Genomic DNA, 16,549 nt, shown 5'->3' with positions numbered 1-16,549 from the left:
TCATAATCATACAATCAATTCAATAACAATTCAAGAAAATGATAATCATTTCCATTCAAAGCACTAACCTGAGTGAGCATAGAGTCCTGAGAGCCATACCTCTGATCATCGGGTTTGAGTCCTGGCAATCTTTGAGCAGACAATTGATCGCTAGTAGTGTGAGTGTTGGTTGCTCACAGGCACAGCCGGCCATATACAGGTAAACAAGCTTCTTACTCGGCAGGTCATTGGTTGCACATATCTGAAGAAGAATTAAAAGATATGGTATATGTACAAGTATATCATATCATAATCCTCAGGACAAAACATCAGTGAATGCGACATGATACAGATTTCTGAGAAATTACATATCCATTGTTTGCATGACTTTGCCTTTATTTGATTTTTCACCTAACTTTGAATTTGCTTGAATGTCAGTGAAGAAGGTAGAACAAGAAAGAGATGGCTGGATTCTATCAAGGAGGATGGAATAGAAGTGGATCTTATTGATGAATGATTAAAGGGCATTAACAGATGGCATCAATACACACAACCCCCCCCCCCCCCACCCGGAACAAGTTCATGGTGAATAGTGCTCTTCATTGCCTTAACCCTTATTAAACTGGGGGGGGGATCAATTTGACCCCCCCTCTACAAATTTCGTCACTACACCGTCGCGCCAATTTTTTTTACCGCACCGCTCGCTGACTTTTTACTTTCAGGTCTTGCGCATATTTTAAGACCAAATTTGCGATGCCCGGTAACGTGGTTCCGAAATTACACAACATTTTGTAAGTGCATGTCAGACCCAAATTGCTCAAAAACGTGATTCCGTGTACAAAGTCAATGCAAATTGTGTTTTTCAACCAAAACTCATAAATGTACGAATATTTTCAATTTTGTTGGTTTTAATAGATTTATTTTATGCTATTTATGATCGCAAATGGGTCCCTGACAAAGTTCATCGGAAAAAAAGGTTTGAAAAAACAAAGAAATACATAAGAATTTAAAAAACAATAAAATACATAAGAAATTAATCATATTTTTGCAATTTTTTGTAGATATTTGTTAGAAACGTAATAATTGATACTCCCACCAAAAATTAGAATTCTTCTAGCTATATAAATTGAGTTAAAGGCAAAAACATACACAAAAACCCAAATTTAGGGCAAATTTCATACACTTATTTGCATAATTAATAAAAAATATAAACAATTAATATTTTGAAAATTTTCTATTCAGTCTTGTAGTTTACATCCAGCTCTACGTGTGTGCAAATTTTCGCGGCGATCGCGCAATCAGCGGCTGAGATCTGAGGGGGGGGGTCAAATTGACCCCCCCCCCCCCCCCCGTATATACTGGTCCGAAATAGCCCAGTTAAGATAGGGTTAAACATTTAAGACTTCTTGGTGGTGGCTCTGAAACACTATTTGTTTTTAATCAAAATTAGCACCATTTGCCCTTAAAAACTATCTGGGACACATTTTATACCGATAGTAGGTACCGTCCTGTTTTTGAAGAAGACAAATCAAAATAAAGTTTGTAAACCAGATTTATGAAAGACCAAACAGTTTATTCTCTCCAAATAAATGATTTCTATTTCTTTGTTGGGTTTCAATAAAAAAATTGTGCAGCTCTGTTTCTTCAAGATCATAGACATTTCATGTTTCCTATTGTTATTTGATTGAAAATACAGAATGACTGGTTGGTTTAAATAAACCTGAACGTCTGTCTGAAAAATCAGTGCCCTCTAAATGCTCAGAGTGCCATTGACGTTACCTTTACTAGTTCTGGAAATAAAGCCGAGAGTGAATTCCCCAAACTCATCTGTGACACGATGTGAGCCAAAGCAGTTCGAAGTTTGGTAGGATCAGGATTCGCTGCTGCTTCAGAAAGATTCAATCTGGAAACAAAAATGTTTCAGGAAAAGTTTGATCATCACCGACTTTTTAACAATATTGCTGTAAATATCACATGTGCAGCAATTTTGGAGATGTCCAAACCATTCAATAACCCTAATAAAGTAAAGGAAGATATTTAATTCATTTAAATTCATATTCTTCTGATTACCAAAATTCACACTTGCTAATTTAAATATTTGTGTTGGTGGTGTTGGTGATGTTAGAAAAGTTATATTTGAAGTCTCGTACTAGGTTGATTTATGTTTGCCCACATTACCATTAATAGGTTACCACTGAATTTTAAACAGACCTGCCAACCTCTTAGAATGATGTAGTATATTCACTGAAAAATGCATTAAACTCTGCATGAAGTTGATTACTCGCCTAACTCAAAGCATTATTTAAGACCAAAATGCAGAACAAGTGTTAATAACATCTTCTAAAACTGGAATTTTGCCTAAGTCTAACAGATTTCTCTGGTCCCTGAAGATTTGGCTTAGGAAGGGTCATCTGCACATTAAAATCATTCTGGTTAGCAGGTCTGTTCAAATTACATAATGGATTTCATAGCAGTGCAATTCCAACTATGATTAATTTTCAGTCACTGTTGTGATCGCAGAGCTACTGCTGTAGTATACAAAAGGTTTACCCCATAAAAAGTTGATTGGTTCATAAATATTTTTCTAAATTCAACAAGAAGTTATAGAGTACTGAAGTGATGACGTCAGAAAAAAACTTTTATTTTTTGCATTTCAGCGTTTTTGATACCATATTTTGTTAGAGCATGATGAAAAAAAACCCAGTACCAAAACTTGGTAGGAATCGGTCCACGGGGGCCTTAGATATGACTTCATGAATACATAATTAGCCCCATTGAAGCAGTATTATTGGCCTGATTCTAAAAGTTATTAAGGAACCAGGCAAATAATACATTAGACTTCAATGGGGCTAATTATGTATTCATGAGGTCATATCTTGGGGCCCTATGGACCGATTCCCACCAAATTTGGATTGTGGGGGGGGGGGGGAGTTATCATGCTCTACCAAAATATGGTATAAAAAATGCTGATATCCAAAAAGTGAAAATTGATGATGACACACTTTGGTACTCTATTGAATAAGATAATTACCTCAATTCTTTAATATCATCATCACCATATCCCTCTGACAAAAGAGCCATGTTGATGAAATGAAAGCCTGTATATTTAGGACACAAATATAAAGAGTAAGGTACATGCAGAGGGAGGGGATGAGGTGATTTCTGTGAATGAAAAGGTGAAACTGGCCAACCCTGTTGTCAGGGACTATACTGAATTAAAAACGATCTATAGATAGAACCTTTGCAGATAAATGATTACAATGGTAAATTTGATTTTATATGTTGTAACATGCATTTAAGGTGATGGATGAAAGGAAAATTGGAAAGCAAGGCTAAACGTTACACCAGTAGGCCATCCATTAGCTCATTTACAAATGAATAAAGCCGAAGTCATGGACATTAACTCCTAATGTGCTAGGTATACAAATCGAAGAATTTCCAACGAGCAATACTTTTGAAATGAAACTGTAAGCATTTAACAACATCATGCAAGAAATAAGTATAAATAATATGTGATTAATCATTCCACAGAAAATATAATTTACATTTACTAAAAATATAGTGTTTTGCAATAAATTCATTCTGTGGTTTTTAATTCGCTTTAATGGCATTACACTGAGTATCAAACTCAAACACAAAGACAGTCATATTCTGAAGAAAAATTTTCCAGTATATATCAGCACATTGTTTGGCTTCCAAACTGCCAAAATGGTCAAGGAATGATATCTAAATATATTTCTTCATAAGTGAACATGATAAAAGCAGCCATTTTATATATTAAATATAGGAAAGATTAAATGCCTACGTGATGTAAACAATGGTTTTTTTTAACAAATTTTTATGGTAACAACAAAGTTTTTTTTTTAAATGCAAACATGGTGGTCGCGTGGAAAATCTGTCTTTTCAAATTTCGATCTCCTAATCTTATCTCTCTTCACTTTCTCATTACTCCACCTTACATTTCTTTTCTATATATTCACTTTATTCCCACCCAGAGATCCTGTTAAAATACTGGCACCCTTTTTTCTTTCCCATTTGATTTCGTAAGATACCGCCACGCCCACACACGTACTAAGACAGTGGGAAGCAGAGGACAAGATAAACACCTGAACTATCACCTGAGGTATATAAAACCCAATGCAAACTTTATGACCGTCTTTTGAATGTGTGCTAGTACAGCTCTTGTATTCAACTTCTGAAGGTTTCCATGGTGACGAAGAATAGTGTAGTTGGTTTCACGTTACACCATGTATCTTTCTTGGGCAAGTGTTGGTCCTGAAAAGGACCACCCAATCTCGACATTTCGACAAGTGTGTTCTTGTCGTCTTCAGGAGAATGAGCAAAGTTTGTAAAAGCAGGCCTTATATACTCTGTCAAAGTGCCGTATGCTAGATAAGTCACATGACCTCCACATATTCGGAAGTGGGTGACAACACTCAAAATTGGGCGCGCAAAACCAGCGACGACCGGAAATGCCATCAATTATCATTCCTGCTAAGATTAGCATGAATGACAAAAGCCCCCAGTTCGGCCCGTACACTGCAATGCTCACACATGTGTGGAACGTCCCAGCAGGCTAATTAGTCTAATTAGCCTCTTTGTCTAGAACGGTAAGCCAGATATTGCTGAGTTGGAGGCCGCTATCTTGAGGAACAGTGTTATGTTCCTCGATCTCCAATGCTTCTCTCACTCTCCGTTGATGCTAGTAGGGAAAACGGGTGACCACTCTACTCTCATCCCAGAGGATCCGGTGATCTTGTGTATGGGCATGATCGATGATTGCAGACTTGTCCCTCTTATCTCTCCTACCATGGGGATTGTGTTCCTTAATCCGAGTGTTAAAGGAACGACCAGTCTCGCCGATGTAAACTTTACCGCAATCGCAAGGAATTTAGTAAACTCCAGGGAGGTCCTTGGAGTTGTGCTTGTCCTTGTGGGTAGTGAGGGCAGATTGAAGCTTATTTGAGGAACTATATGTATGACGAACCTCAATGTCGGTTTCTCTAAAAATCCTCTAATTCTTGTGAGAGGCTGCTCCCAGATAGGGAAGAACGACTCTCGCCTTGGGCTGTCCTATATGAGGGTTCCGCGACGGGGGAAGTTCAGTGCAGATCTTATGTGAGGGGTCGTTGCTACATTTCAAAACACGTTTGATATGCTCAAGCTCACCTCTCAGGTGGATCTGGTCACTAACCTCATGGGCTCGTTTGACCAACGTCTTGTTAAAGAATCTCAGCACTGATGGGTGGTGAAATGAACAATAGTTTAAGAACCGATCAGTGTGAGTAGGTTTGCAATAAACCTGATGGGATAGGGATCCCTGTGCCGTCCTCGTAATCTTTGTTTCAAGAAAGGGGATAGAGCCCTCATTCTCCATTTCCATGGTGAACTTGATACACTCGTGTTGAGAGTTTAGGTGCTGTAAGAAAGTGCTAGTTTCCTCAGCTCCATGTTGCCAAACCACAAAAGTGTCGTCCACATATCTAAGCCACACTTTGGGTTTGTGGGTTGCTGACTGGAGAACCATCCTGTCAGGGAGAGTTCTGTCAAATTTCAATCTCTCAAAGATGATAGCGCAAGCATCCTTAACTGGTACACTCGTGAACAATGACTCAACATCAAAGCTGATGAGGAGGTCACTGCTAGAGACGGTCATCTGACAGATCTGCTCAACGAAATGTTTAGAGTTTCTCACGTGATGTAAGTTCTTACCAACTAGAGGCTGTAAGATGTTAGTCAAATGCTGAGCCAGTGCGTAAGTGGGAGATCCTTTAGTAAACACAATGGCCCGTATTCTGAAGTCGGGTTTAACTTAAACTCAGGTTTAAAGTTGTGGTTTAAGTATGGACAGCCAATTGTTACATAAATCACTAACGGTAGAGATATCATATTTCAGCTCATTTGGCTCTCAAATCATTCATAATTGTCTAGGAAGTATTATATAGATTATTGTCTTCACCATCGATGAATCAGGAAAGAGCACAATAACATAAGAAACGTACAACTTAATAAAAAATTGATACTTTTGGCTTCCCATACTTAAACCACAACTTTAAACCTGAGTCTAAGTTAAACCTGACTTCAGAATACGGGCCAATATGTCTGAGTGGAGTATCTGGTTTATGAATCTTCGGTTGCCCAAATATTATGGGACATAGACCAGACGAGCTCCGGAGTTTTCGGTAAAGAGGTCTAGACAAGACATCCTTCCTCTGGAGATAGAGGAGCTTCTCATTAGCCCTACATTCGATGGCCGGTGTGGGGTCTCTAGGAAGTTTCCTATAGGTCCCCAAATCCAGTAGTTGCTCATTCTCCTGAAGACGACAAGAACACACTTGTCGAAAAGTCGAGATTGGGTGGTCCTTTTCAGGACCAACACTTGCCCAAGAAAGATACATGGTGTACCGTGAAACCAAATACACTAGCTCTTGTATTCTTATTTCGCTTTTCTTTGGGGCATGATTTTTTAGTAGTATTACTGATGATTATTAGGCCTACATGTTGCATCTTGCTTAGCAAGAATAATAGGTCTAGCCAATTTCTTTTATTATGTTGTTTTGGTGTAGAGGAACTAGTATTATTTTCTTACTAGCAGAGCCCGTGGAAATTCCACGGGTTTTGGGGGTGTGATTAAGTTAAATAGAATTTGTTGTAAATTGACAAGTTTATTCAAGATAGGGAAAGAAATAAACATTTGAATTTTTTAAGAGAAGGTTGTGGTTGTGGTTTGAAAGGAATGTGAAAGTTAGGTTTTTATTTGAAGTCGTAATTTGTTTTGAAAAATATATGATTGATTAAAGGTAATAGTGAGAAATAAAAAGTGATAAAGAGTTTAGGATTTTGGTTAATAAAAGTATTACAGATAAGAGAATTCAAATGATATTGAAGTTGGACGAATATGATATTTAGTTAAAGTAGGGTTTAAAAATATTGCTCCTCATTTTAACTATAAAAAGGGAAGTTTAAAGTATTTGGTTTTGGAGGATTTACATTAACCCTTTTATTTACTTGTTCAACGTATTTCATTGCATTAGCTGATATTCATTTTATCGCCCCCGCCTTTTATTTTTTATTTTTTTACTGTTTTTTTATTTCTATTGGTCCCAAAAAGTAAAGAAGGAAGAAAACATTTTAAAAAGACGCAAGTTTATTTTTTTTTATTTATTATTATTTTTTTGTCCCCTTTATCATAAAAAAAAAAGGATTAAAGAAAGAAAATAATAAGGAAGTATAAAGAAAAGGAAGGACGAAAGAAAAGAAAGAAGAAGTGAAAGGTAAACAAAGGATAAATAAAAGGGAAAAAAGAAAGAACAAAGTGAAAGGAGTCAAAGGGGAAAAATGTAAAATAAACAGAAAAAGAAAAAAGTATGAAAGCAATGGGGAAAAAACAATTAAAGAAGCCGTAGTTGCGATATGGACTGAAGTTAGCGGTCATAAAGATGTGAACCTGCCGCGCGGACACACAGGCGGCGCGGCACAAACTGCCCCATCCTTCGCGAGGCAGGTTCACATTATTATGATCGCTAACTTTAGTCCATATCGCAACTACGGCGAAGTCCAACTGAGAATTCAAACGAAGGCGTCGAGCACGGCTGAAATTGAGGTTATGGATTGATTAGACATTTGGGAATAAAATCATTGTATTGTGCCAAAATTAATTGGCGAATATCGCCCAGTGCGAAAGTGCATTTCAGTTGTGACAGAATGCCAAAATCTCATTTCACGTTCACTTTAAATTCTACACATAATTCAAATCAAAGATCTCGCCATGTTTTTTTTTTAGCGAGTGTCACACTGACACAGTGTATGGAGCGGTAGATCTAACTTATACGTACCGCTCTCGTCAACTGTACATTTCTGTGCAAATTCAATGAAGTTGACTGCCATATTTTCAATAAAATAAAATGCAATCTTACCTTACTTTTTACATCTTCTTACTTCTTGCTTAGCAACCTCTCCGTAAGTGTACACGTTACTTGTTCACATCAGTAAACACGTACATCAAACTCCTCTTTTTCACGATCAAAAGAGCCCCACGCCAATACCGAAATCATATCACGTACCCGGCCGTGCTGACCAATCAGAACGTGGCGTTCGGAGCGAGACGACCCACGTGACGCGTCTGTCGTCTGTAATGGTTGAATGTCGGGCTACAACACGCGTGTCTACAGCGATTTTCGTTGGAAGAATCGGACGACGACTTCGTTGTGCGATGTCGTCATGGGCTGCGAGTGTGGCGAGTCCGTGAAGAGTGGAAGGCCCAACATGCGGTGCGATTTTAAAGCCCAGGCGTGGCGGATCCTGGGAGGAGATACGGTTCAACCGATCACCCCCCCCTTCGGGCTTAGAGTATTCATGTATAAGATTACAACGCTTTCCTCTTTTTCATATCATCACTCACTCAGAATATTGCTATGCCACAGTTACTCTAACCTTACTGCTACTTAATGCTAGACTCTTGGCTTGATATAGTCATATTGTTCACTTTTATTATGTTCTGCCTTGATTTCTTTTTATTCTTAATATTTATAAACTCGGCATATTCCCCTGCATAAGCCAGCTTAACTGAACTGACAGGACAAGACAAGATATAATAAAATTTAAGAAAATTCTTTATTATTTACAACCAAAATTGAAATGTTATTATTTGTTGAATAATAATTTCTATCTATATCGTTATTCAAAACAGCATTTTGTAACATCGCTCATCGAAGCTACGTCATAACGAAGCGGTTCAAGGGTCAAGCCTATTGTATTTGCAGTCTTTACAAATGGATACACGAAATAGGTCTGGTAAGAAACCTCTCATTTTTTTGATTTGTTGTGCAATATGTTTATACCTTTATACGCATAAGGTGTATTTAATGTATGTCATTAAATACAATTTTTGTTTAAAATGCAATCGGCAGTTGCAATGTTAAATATGAAGGGAATTCCCTCCTTGCGTACAAAGTTCGCTTTAGTTCGGCATAATCCCATATGCGTGTCTAGGCTCCGTGATGTTATCATTGTAATGACAATATCAAAATCATAGAAAATATCATCACAGAGTCCTCCAGGGCTACTTGCCTCATAGACCGATAAATATATTTCTGTCAGGGATATGCTCTGCTGAGACTTCGTCCGCAGCATCCCCTTGGTCAATACGGACATTGGGCTCGTAGTGGTAGAGCTCCATCGATGTTTTAACTACAGCATATATGGAGAAAAGGGTGCAATTTTGCACCCTCCTTGATTACTCCTAAGTTTTGCTTTTTGATGGGGAAAAAGGAAGAAATTATAAAGATAAATTTATGTCAAATACAAAAATGAATCAGCTTACCACCTTTCCGAAAAATATGCTGGAAATGCCGAATTTTGATGACAAAGAGATCAGGATCAGCCAGGTTCTTCTTTGATCGCTCGATCACTGTACCAGCGGATTGGCTGGCATGTTCCCACGCTCAGCTGCAGCTGCGCTGACGGCGATGGAGAGATCGAAGAAGATCCTGGCTGATCTTTATCTGTTTTTCATCAAAATTCGCTATTTTCCAGCATATTTGTGGTAAGCTGATTGTATTTAATATATATTTATCTTTATAATTTCTTCCTTTTTCCCCCGTCAACATATATAGTTAAGGTGTCGGTGGAGCTCCACCACTATGAGCCCAATGGCCATCATACCTCTGTGTAATGTTAGGACAAAAAATCTGAAAATGTTGAAAAACTCCTATTAAACAGCGGATTTATAATATCAGTCTACTTCAGTACAGTGTACTTACCCCACTGCCTCCTTTTAAACTTGAAGTATGATGATGAAGGAAGCTGACAAGTAGACCTGGAAGCTCAACTGCTGATTTTGGGACGATAATTGATTTAGCATGTTTAGTAACATCTTTATAGTTTTGTATCATGCTTGTTTTTTGTTTTGTTTTTTTGGCTGAATAATTTCTTTTTTTTTTATTTGTTTTTATGTTTATGTAATGATAAAGCATGAGGGGTCAGAGAGATTGCCGCCCATTTCGATGTTCGAAGATTTGTTGAAAAAAAAATGGGAAAGGGGTAGGGAAAAGAGGGAGAAAATGTAAGAAAATAAAAGAAAACATATCAAAGAAAATTATTTGGGCCTAGATTACCCCGGAGAAGTCAAAATGACATCCGTTTTGGGTCGTCTTGCCGTGCAAGACGACCTGAAATTGATGACAGCCCCCATATAAAAATAACTTGCCACCATCCCAGATAATGCATCAGACTCAGAGTGCAATTGAATGACCCCCAAAAAATGTTTAAAGGTGATATGTGTGTGGCTTGCCGTAAATGCATTTTCTCTCAATGCCGACGGGGGCGGGCAGTGTGCAAAGAAGATCATGCCTATGTAGGACATGTCAGGTCTCTGGAGGTGTCTTTCCAAGGACCATTCTTTGTATAGCCCAATTCGCCTTTGCCTTTCTTTTCTTTTCTATCCTTCTTTCTTTTCCCTTCTATCCTTCCTGCTTGCTTTTTTTTGTTCCATCTTTCTTGATTTCCAATCTTTCCTACAGGCTGTAGCTTTCTTTCTTGATCCTTTCTCTCTCTCTGTTCATTTATCTTTCTTTCCTTTTTCTCTTATTTTCCTTTTTTTATTTCCTTTTTCATTTCCTTCATTCTTTCTTTCCTTCCTCTCCTTTTTGTTCTTTTTCTCCTTCTATTATTTTCTTTCTTTTTTCATTCTCTCCTCCCTTCATTCTTTCTTCCCTCTCTTTCATCCTTTCTTTCAATTTTTTTTCCTTCTAATTCTTTTCCCTTATCCCTTATTCTCTATTTCCCCTTCCTTCCTTCCTTCCGTCTGTCCTTCCCCGTCAGTCCTTCTTTCCTTCCCCGTCCGTCCTTCTTTCCTTCGTCCCTCCCTCCCTTCCTATATTCTTCTTTCTTTGTTTCTTTCAAAGAATGAAGGAGGGCAAGTCCAAGAATTTGTGCATGTTACGTATGGGACATTTCAGAGAATTAAATGACCTGAAAAATAGTGTTAAATGATTTTGATTAGATTGAATACCCTCATGATGGTAGATATCTAGAAGAATAACCATGCCCAAAAAACGGTGACATACGACCTCGACCTGCTCCAGAGACAAAAGATTTGTTACGGATGGGGCGCAGAAAAAATACAATTTTCTAAACATTTTTTCAAGTTAAAAATTCTCTGAAAGTATTTCATTTGACAACTTGTAATTTAGTGTGGTAAAAGTCACAACACTCTAGTATATCTAAGGCAAGTTTCATGTCATAAGCAAAAACCCTCTAATTACAGACTCTAATTAAACAAATTATTGACATGTTACATATGGGACAGTTATGTATGGGACATTTTGTCCCCATAGAGAATATACAGTGTTCCCCATAATTTTAAAAATTAAACAATAATTTAATCTATGGAAATAACAGAGTTTTTTTTTTCTTTTAAAATGTTCTATTGAGACATATTTGATATGACTGAAAAGGAAATTAGACATTTCAACAATCTTACTTCTTGCTATTCATGGTTTCATTAATTTTTTTATGTATTTCTATTGTTTTTAATTTTTTCATATTTTTCAATTTTCACCATTTTATTTTGCTTCAATTGTTGTCATTAATCAGTATTTATAACAAATCAGTCTTTAGAAACTAAAGAAAAAGTAAATAAATCACTTTTGAGAGCACTCTTGAAATACAAGTATTGTATTCTGAGAAATAACTTTTTTTTAAAGTAACGTATGGGACATTCCATCCTTGGACAAGACCTAATTTGCATATTTAATTAGATGACATGACTTTTTCCTCCCAAAGTAATAAGATGTTAGGGGGTCCATGTCCCACCTATGACTAAATCTCACAAGTTTTGTTTTGATTTTCTATGAGTTTTTATAATTGTCCCATACATAACGCCCCGGGGGGGGGGGGGGCACTCGACTAAAAAAAGTGGTAGGGGTGTGCCGCGGGCGAGACAAAAAACGGGGGCCTTGGAGCGGGCTTATTGTAAAAAGGAGGGTCCTCGGAACGGGCTTCGGAACTACAAATGTTTGTAAAAACGGGGGTCCTTGGAACGGATCGCCAGCGTGTGAGTGCGTATGCATCCCTATGGAACGGGCATGCGTGCATGATGCAGCTAGCCCGGCGGCTGTACCGCCGAGTGCGCTCGCGCAGAGGCGATGATCGGACAGCGCTCTGCTTTTCACCAAAATTGCAGTTATTGTAGCAGATCAATGCGACCGGAACGGCGTAACAAAAAATATGCGAAGCTTTGGAGCGGATTTCTTTCTTCTTTTTTTCTCGATAAGAAAATGCTATGCTTTGGAGCCAACGGAGTTCAGCTGAACAACCAACATAACAGAGACCAAAGCTTTTGGTCTAGGCCCAGCTCAGGAAACATTCTTTCCTTCATTCTTTCTTTCTTCCCCCTTTTTTCTTACTTTTTTTTCCTTTCTCTCCTTCATTTTTTCTTTCACACATTCATTCATCTCCCCTTCCTTTCTTTATTCATTTCAAAGAATGACAGAAACCTTTTTTCTTTCTTTTTTATTCTTTCTTTCATCCTTCTTTTATTCTAACTCTCTTTCTTTTAATTTTATTTTTGTTTCTTTTTTATCCTTCATTTTCTTTACAGTATACAGTATTTCCCCTAGTATATTGGCCCTATTTTTTTCTTTCTTTCCTCTCAATTCATCTCTTTTCTTTTCCTAGTTCTTACCTCTTTTCTTTCTCTCCTTCATTCTTTTGTTCATTCTCCCTTCTTTTTCTTTATTATACTTTATAGTCTATATATTTTTTTTTCACAAAAAATACAAGTTATGTGAAATCTGGTCACCAAGCCTGCCCCCGGGTATGACGGTGTTGAGAAACGGCCAAAGTCCTAGGTCCCGTCAGCGGTCACTGGCAAACAAACATGCCTGATATACCCGACCAGAGCGCAGTCAGTTCTCGTATCTCCTCACTCAGCTCAGCCGGACCCCCCCCCGACTCCCGAGCCTCCGGCTCCGGGCGGCCGAAGTTTCACATTTTCCCAATTGCTCTATTTGGCGTGTAATACGCACACGTTGTACAAAATATGCCGTGGGTCTATATTTAGAGTTTTAAAAGTCACTCTTAATTTAAAATTAAAGCAGTTTACGAACCTTACTGACTCTTAATATGAGATTTTGACGTTCGCCTGTTCAGCTGTCCAGTTTTTTCACATCACCACTACTCACCTCGAATTTGGGGTTGTTATGGAACGCTAGTTTATTTTATTGTTGGATTTGTTGTTTTCTTTTCTCTTATTCCCCATTTTTTTTATAGCGATCTAATCCAATTAAAGGAGTATCATTTTATTTATATTTTTTTATTATAAATCACCAAGAAACACAATATTTACACTAGATTGATATGATAACCATGTAAAAAAAATAAACATAAACATGATAAACATATAAAAAAGGCAGAACAAGAGATCTCGATACCCGGCCAAACGTGCTAAAAGTAAAAAATAGTAAAAATGATAATAATAATGATAATAAACTTCATTCGCATTTGGTATAAATAACACATTTTTTCTTAAAGGTGGTTTTGAAAGACTAGTCAATAGTCAATCGCGGGGTCAAACGTATTTAGTTTTTTTTTTTTTTTTTTTTTTTTTTTGCACTGAGTATTTTTTTAAAGACTCATCAAACGTGCTTAGAGTGTTTTTTTTCCACCGTCGCATGCTTTTTCTCTGGAGCTATTTCCTCCTCGTTTCTGGAAAGTGTTCGGACCCGAGACAGAACTTGCTTAGGGGTCATAATCTGGCGACAACAAGTTAGGGGCCAAAATGTGTAAATGAAGCCCGCAAAAAACTTGTTCATATCAGTTTAGGGGGTTATTTTGCACATGCAGAGAAAAACTCGTTTGTGTTTGGAAACAATTTGGTCACGCATGTGTATATACAGCGATACATTCGACCAGATACAGCCAACCCTGGATTAACTCAAATATCAAGAGGTTGTCAAGAAGGAAGAAACGGAGTTACAAGAAAGCGAGAATGACAAAGAACAACCATGATTTTTTGCGATACAAGCAACTCCAAAAAGAGTGCAAGCAGGCTTGTAAAGTAGCATACAGTGACTACATTACCAACATTGTCAGCCCAGAATGCTCCTCAAATCCAAAAAGATTTTGGAGTTTCATCAACAGCAAGAAGTGCGACAACAATGGTGTCTCCACTTTATTTTCTCCAAACAACGCGGAATGGTGTCTGACAGTTCTACTAAAGCTAGTCTTCTCAATAAACAATTTTCTTCAGTTTTCAATGGAAACGAAGACATCACCAGCATACCACAGAAAGGTCCCAGTCCTTACAAGAGTATGGAACCCATTGATCTGTCACCAGCAGGGGCCGGTTTACAAGCTCCTACACGATTTGAACCCACACAAAGCTTCTGGACCTGACATGATTCCAGCGCGGCTCTTGAAAGAACTTGCACTTGAGTTAACACCAATCTTTGTTCACTTCTATCAGGCGTCCCTTAATCAAGGTACCATTCCTGAAGATTGGAAGAAAGGAAACATTGTCCCAGTCTTTAAGAAGGGTGATAGATCGCTGCCAGAGAACTACAGACCTGTATCACTCACTTCGCGATAGTATGCAAAACCTTAGAACATATTGTGTGTAGCAGCATCATGAAACACCTGGACTTGCATCATACACTATCTGATGCCCAACATGGCTTCCGGAAAAGGAGATCCTGTGTAACACAGTTAGTTAAATTTGTTGATGATCTTGCTTCAACAATCGACAGGAGAGGACAAACTGATGCAATCTTGTTAGATTTTTCCAATTAGGCGTTTGACAAAGTTCCACATCAAAGACTGCTGTAAGGTTGGATACTATGGTATAAGGGATGAAGTACATCTTTGGCTTGCTGACTTTTTGTCTCAACGCAGTCAACGAGTTGTTATTGAAATCTCACAAGCTGTCCAAGAAACACTAAGGTCATTTGTTACAAGATGCTCCTGAGGCCAATAATGGAGTATGCATCTGAGATCTGGGACCCATTCACACAGTCAAAAATCAGAAATCTGGAAATGATACAACACAGGTACGCACGCTATGTTTGTCACGACTACCGAACTACAAGCAGCATTTCTGCTATGCTTCGACAACTATAGTGGCAAACCCTTCAAGAGCGTAGGGCCCAAGCCAAGACTCTACTAATGTATCGCATCATTAATAATCTTGTAGACGTCAAGCAACAACTGAAACACTCATCCTTCAAATCCCGAGGTCATTCTCAAAAACTCATGATTCCATTTGCAAATACGGAATGTTACAAAAATTCCTTCTTTCCTGCCACTGCCAGGTTATGGAATTCCCTACCTCAGGACGTCGTAGACAGCACCTCAGCAAACATATTCAAGAGTGAGGTGCAACATGTCAGACTATGTTAGTCTGAATTTGTTTGTAAATATGTAAATATTATATATATGTTGGCTTTTTTTACCACAACTTCAACGGTGGATACTCAGCACTCAGCATTCAAGTCCACAATACAGTACGACAATACACCACAGGTGGTATGTACTTATATAGGAAGAAGAAGAAGAAGACTGCCCCCCCCCCCCCGGGTGGAAGTACCGTATATATAATAGAGGAGAGTGAACATGGTGATCTTTTTTAGCCTATAACGTCGATCCGGGCCTAACGTACTATATCATGTATGGAAATCGATCTGCCATAATAATACAGAGTTATTTTGCAAAGATTATTAATTGTAACGTCACAGACAAAATTCCTCCATCTGAAATTCCTGAAAATCACATTTTCTCAAAAATTTGAAAGCGATTTTAATTTATTGTGAGCGTGTGTGGATATCCAACTCAACACAATTTATTAAGTTAGCCTGCTGAGGAAAATATTTTCCATCATATTCCATCATAAATTGGAATTTGCATATTTTATATTGCATATGGGATCGAAGCTCAGTGCTTGCATATATGAAGTCACAATCTAAAGCTTCATCATAAAACTTTGCTTTTAACCCGGAGGAGGGGGGGGGGGGCAGTCCGAAAGTATTGACGTACACATGCGTGACCAATTTTTCTCTGTGTGCAAAATAACCCCCTATACAAGATTTTCGCGGGCTTCATTTACTCATTTTGGGCGTAAACAAGTTGTCGCCAGAATAATTATGACCCATAAACAATTTTTGTTTACAGCTTATTGTTATCAATATTAGCTAGAGCTATATGAAGAGTTTAGTTGCAAAAGGGGTTTGGTCCACTTTGGACCATTCCAAGAAAAACCATGTTTTTTATTCTCACTTATTGCAATATTCTTATGAGAAAACTAAATTGCCATGATGTACTATATACCCTATCATGTGAACATAAAATTGGGTATAAAAGAAATCTACCTGTCTTCAATTTTTTTCTATATATATATTTTTTTATTGTCATTGTGGACCTAACCCCTTTTGCAAACAAACTGAAATAAATATAATCTCTTTTGATTGAAAAGGTGATTTGTCTGCCACTTTCATTCACGTTTTCATTTGAATTTCAAATTTTCTTTGGTATCATCAGAGTGACTAAAAATTTAGAGGTTTAGAGACAGAAAACAATA

At 37.8% G+C, this 16,549-nt stretch overlaps 2 protein-coding genes across 2 annotated transcripts in view; both read right to left on the bottom strand.

Moving 5' to 3' along the window:
• Window positions 1-3,248, bottom strand: part of LOC129259561 (AP-4 complex subunit beta-1-like) — a 34,398-nt gene extending 31,150 nt beyond the window's left edge. Inside the window, exons 1-3 of the mRNA XM_054897842.2 lie at window positions 3,011-3,248; window positions 1,759-1,882; window positions 69-241 (exon numbers count right to left, since the gene is read on the bottom strand). Of these exons, the coding sequence (XP_054753817.2) occupies window positions 69-241; window positions 1,759-1,882; window positions 3,011-3,060 (347 nt within the window). The 5' untranslated portion in view covers window positions 3,061-3,248. The remainder of the gene's footprint in view (window positions 1-68; window positions 242-1,758; window positions 1,883-3,010) is intronic.
• A 1,745-nt stretch (window positions 3,249-4,993) lies between these two features.
• On the bottom strand, window positions 4,994-5,635 carry LOC135154279 (uncharacterized). Its single transcript, XM_064100212.1, has one exon. The coding sequence runs from the start codon at window positions 5,633-5,635 to the stop codon at window positions 4,994-4,996; it is 642 nt and encodes a 213-aa protein (XP_063956282.1).
• Window positions 5,636-16,549: the final 10,914 nt, after the last annotated feature.

Source organism: Lytechinus pictus, chromosome 1 (genome assembly GCF_037042905.1).
Source record: "Lytechinus pictus isolate F3 Inbred chromosome 1, Lp3.0, whole genome shotgun sequence".
In the NCBI taxonomy this organism is placed as follows: Eukaryota; Metazoa; Echinodermata; class Echinoidea; order Temnopleuroida; family Toxopneustidae; genus Lytechinus; species Lytechinus pictus.
Note: the sequence above shows the minus strand (reverse complement) of the source record. Positions and strands in the feature narration are given on the sequence as shown.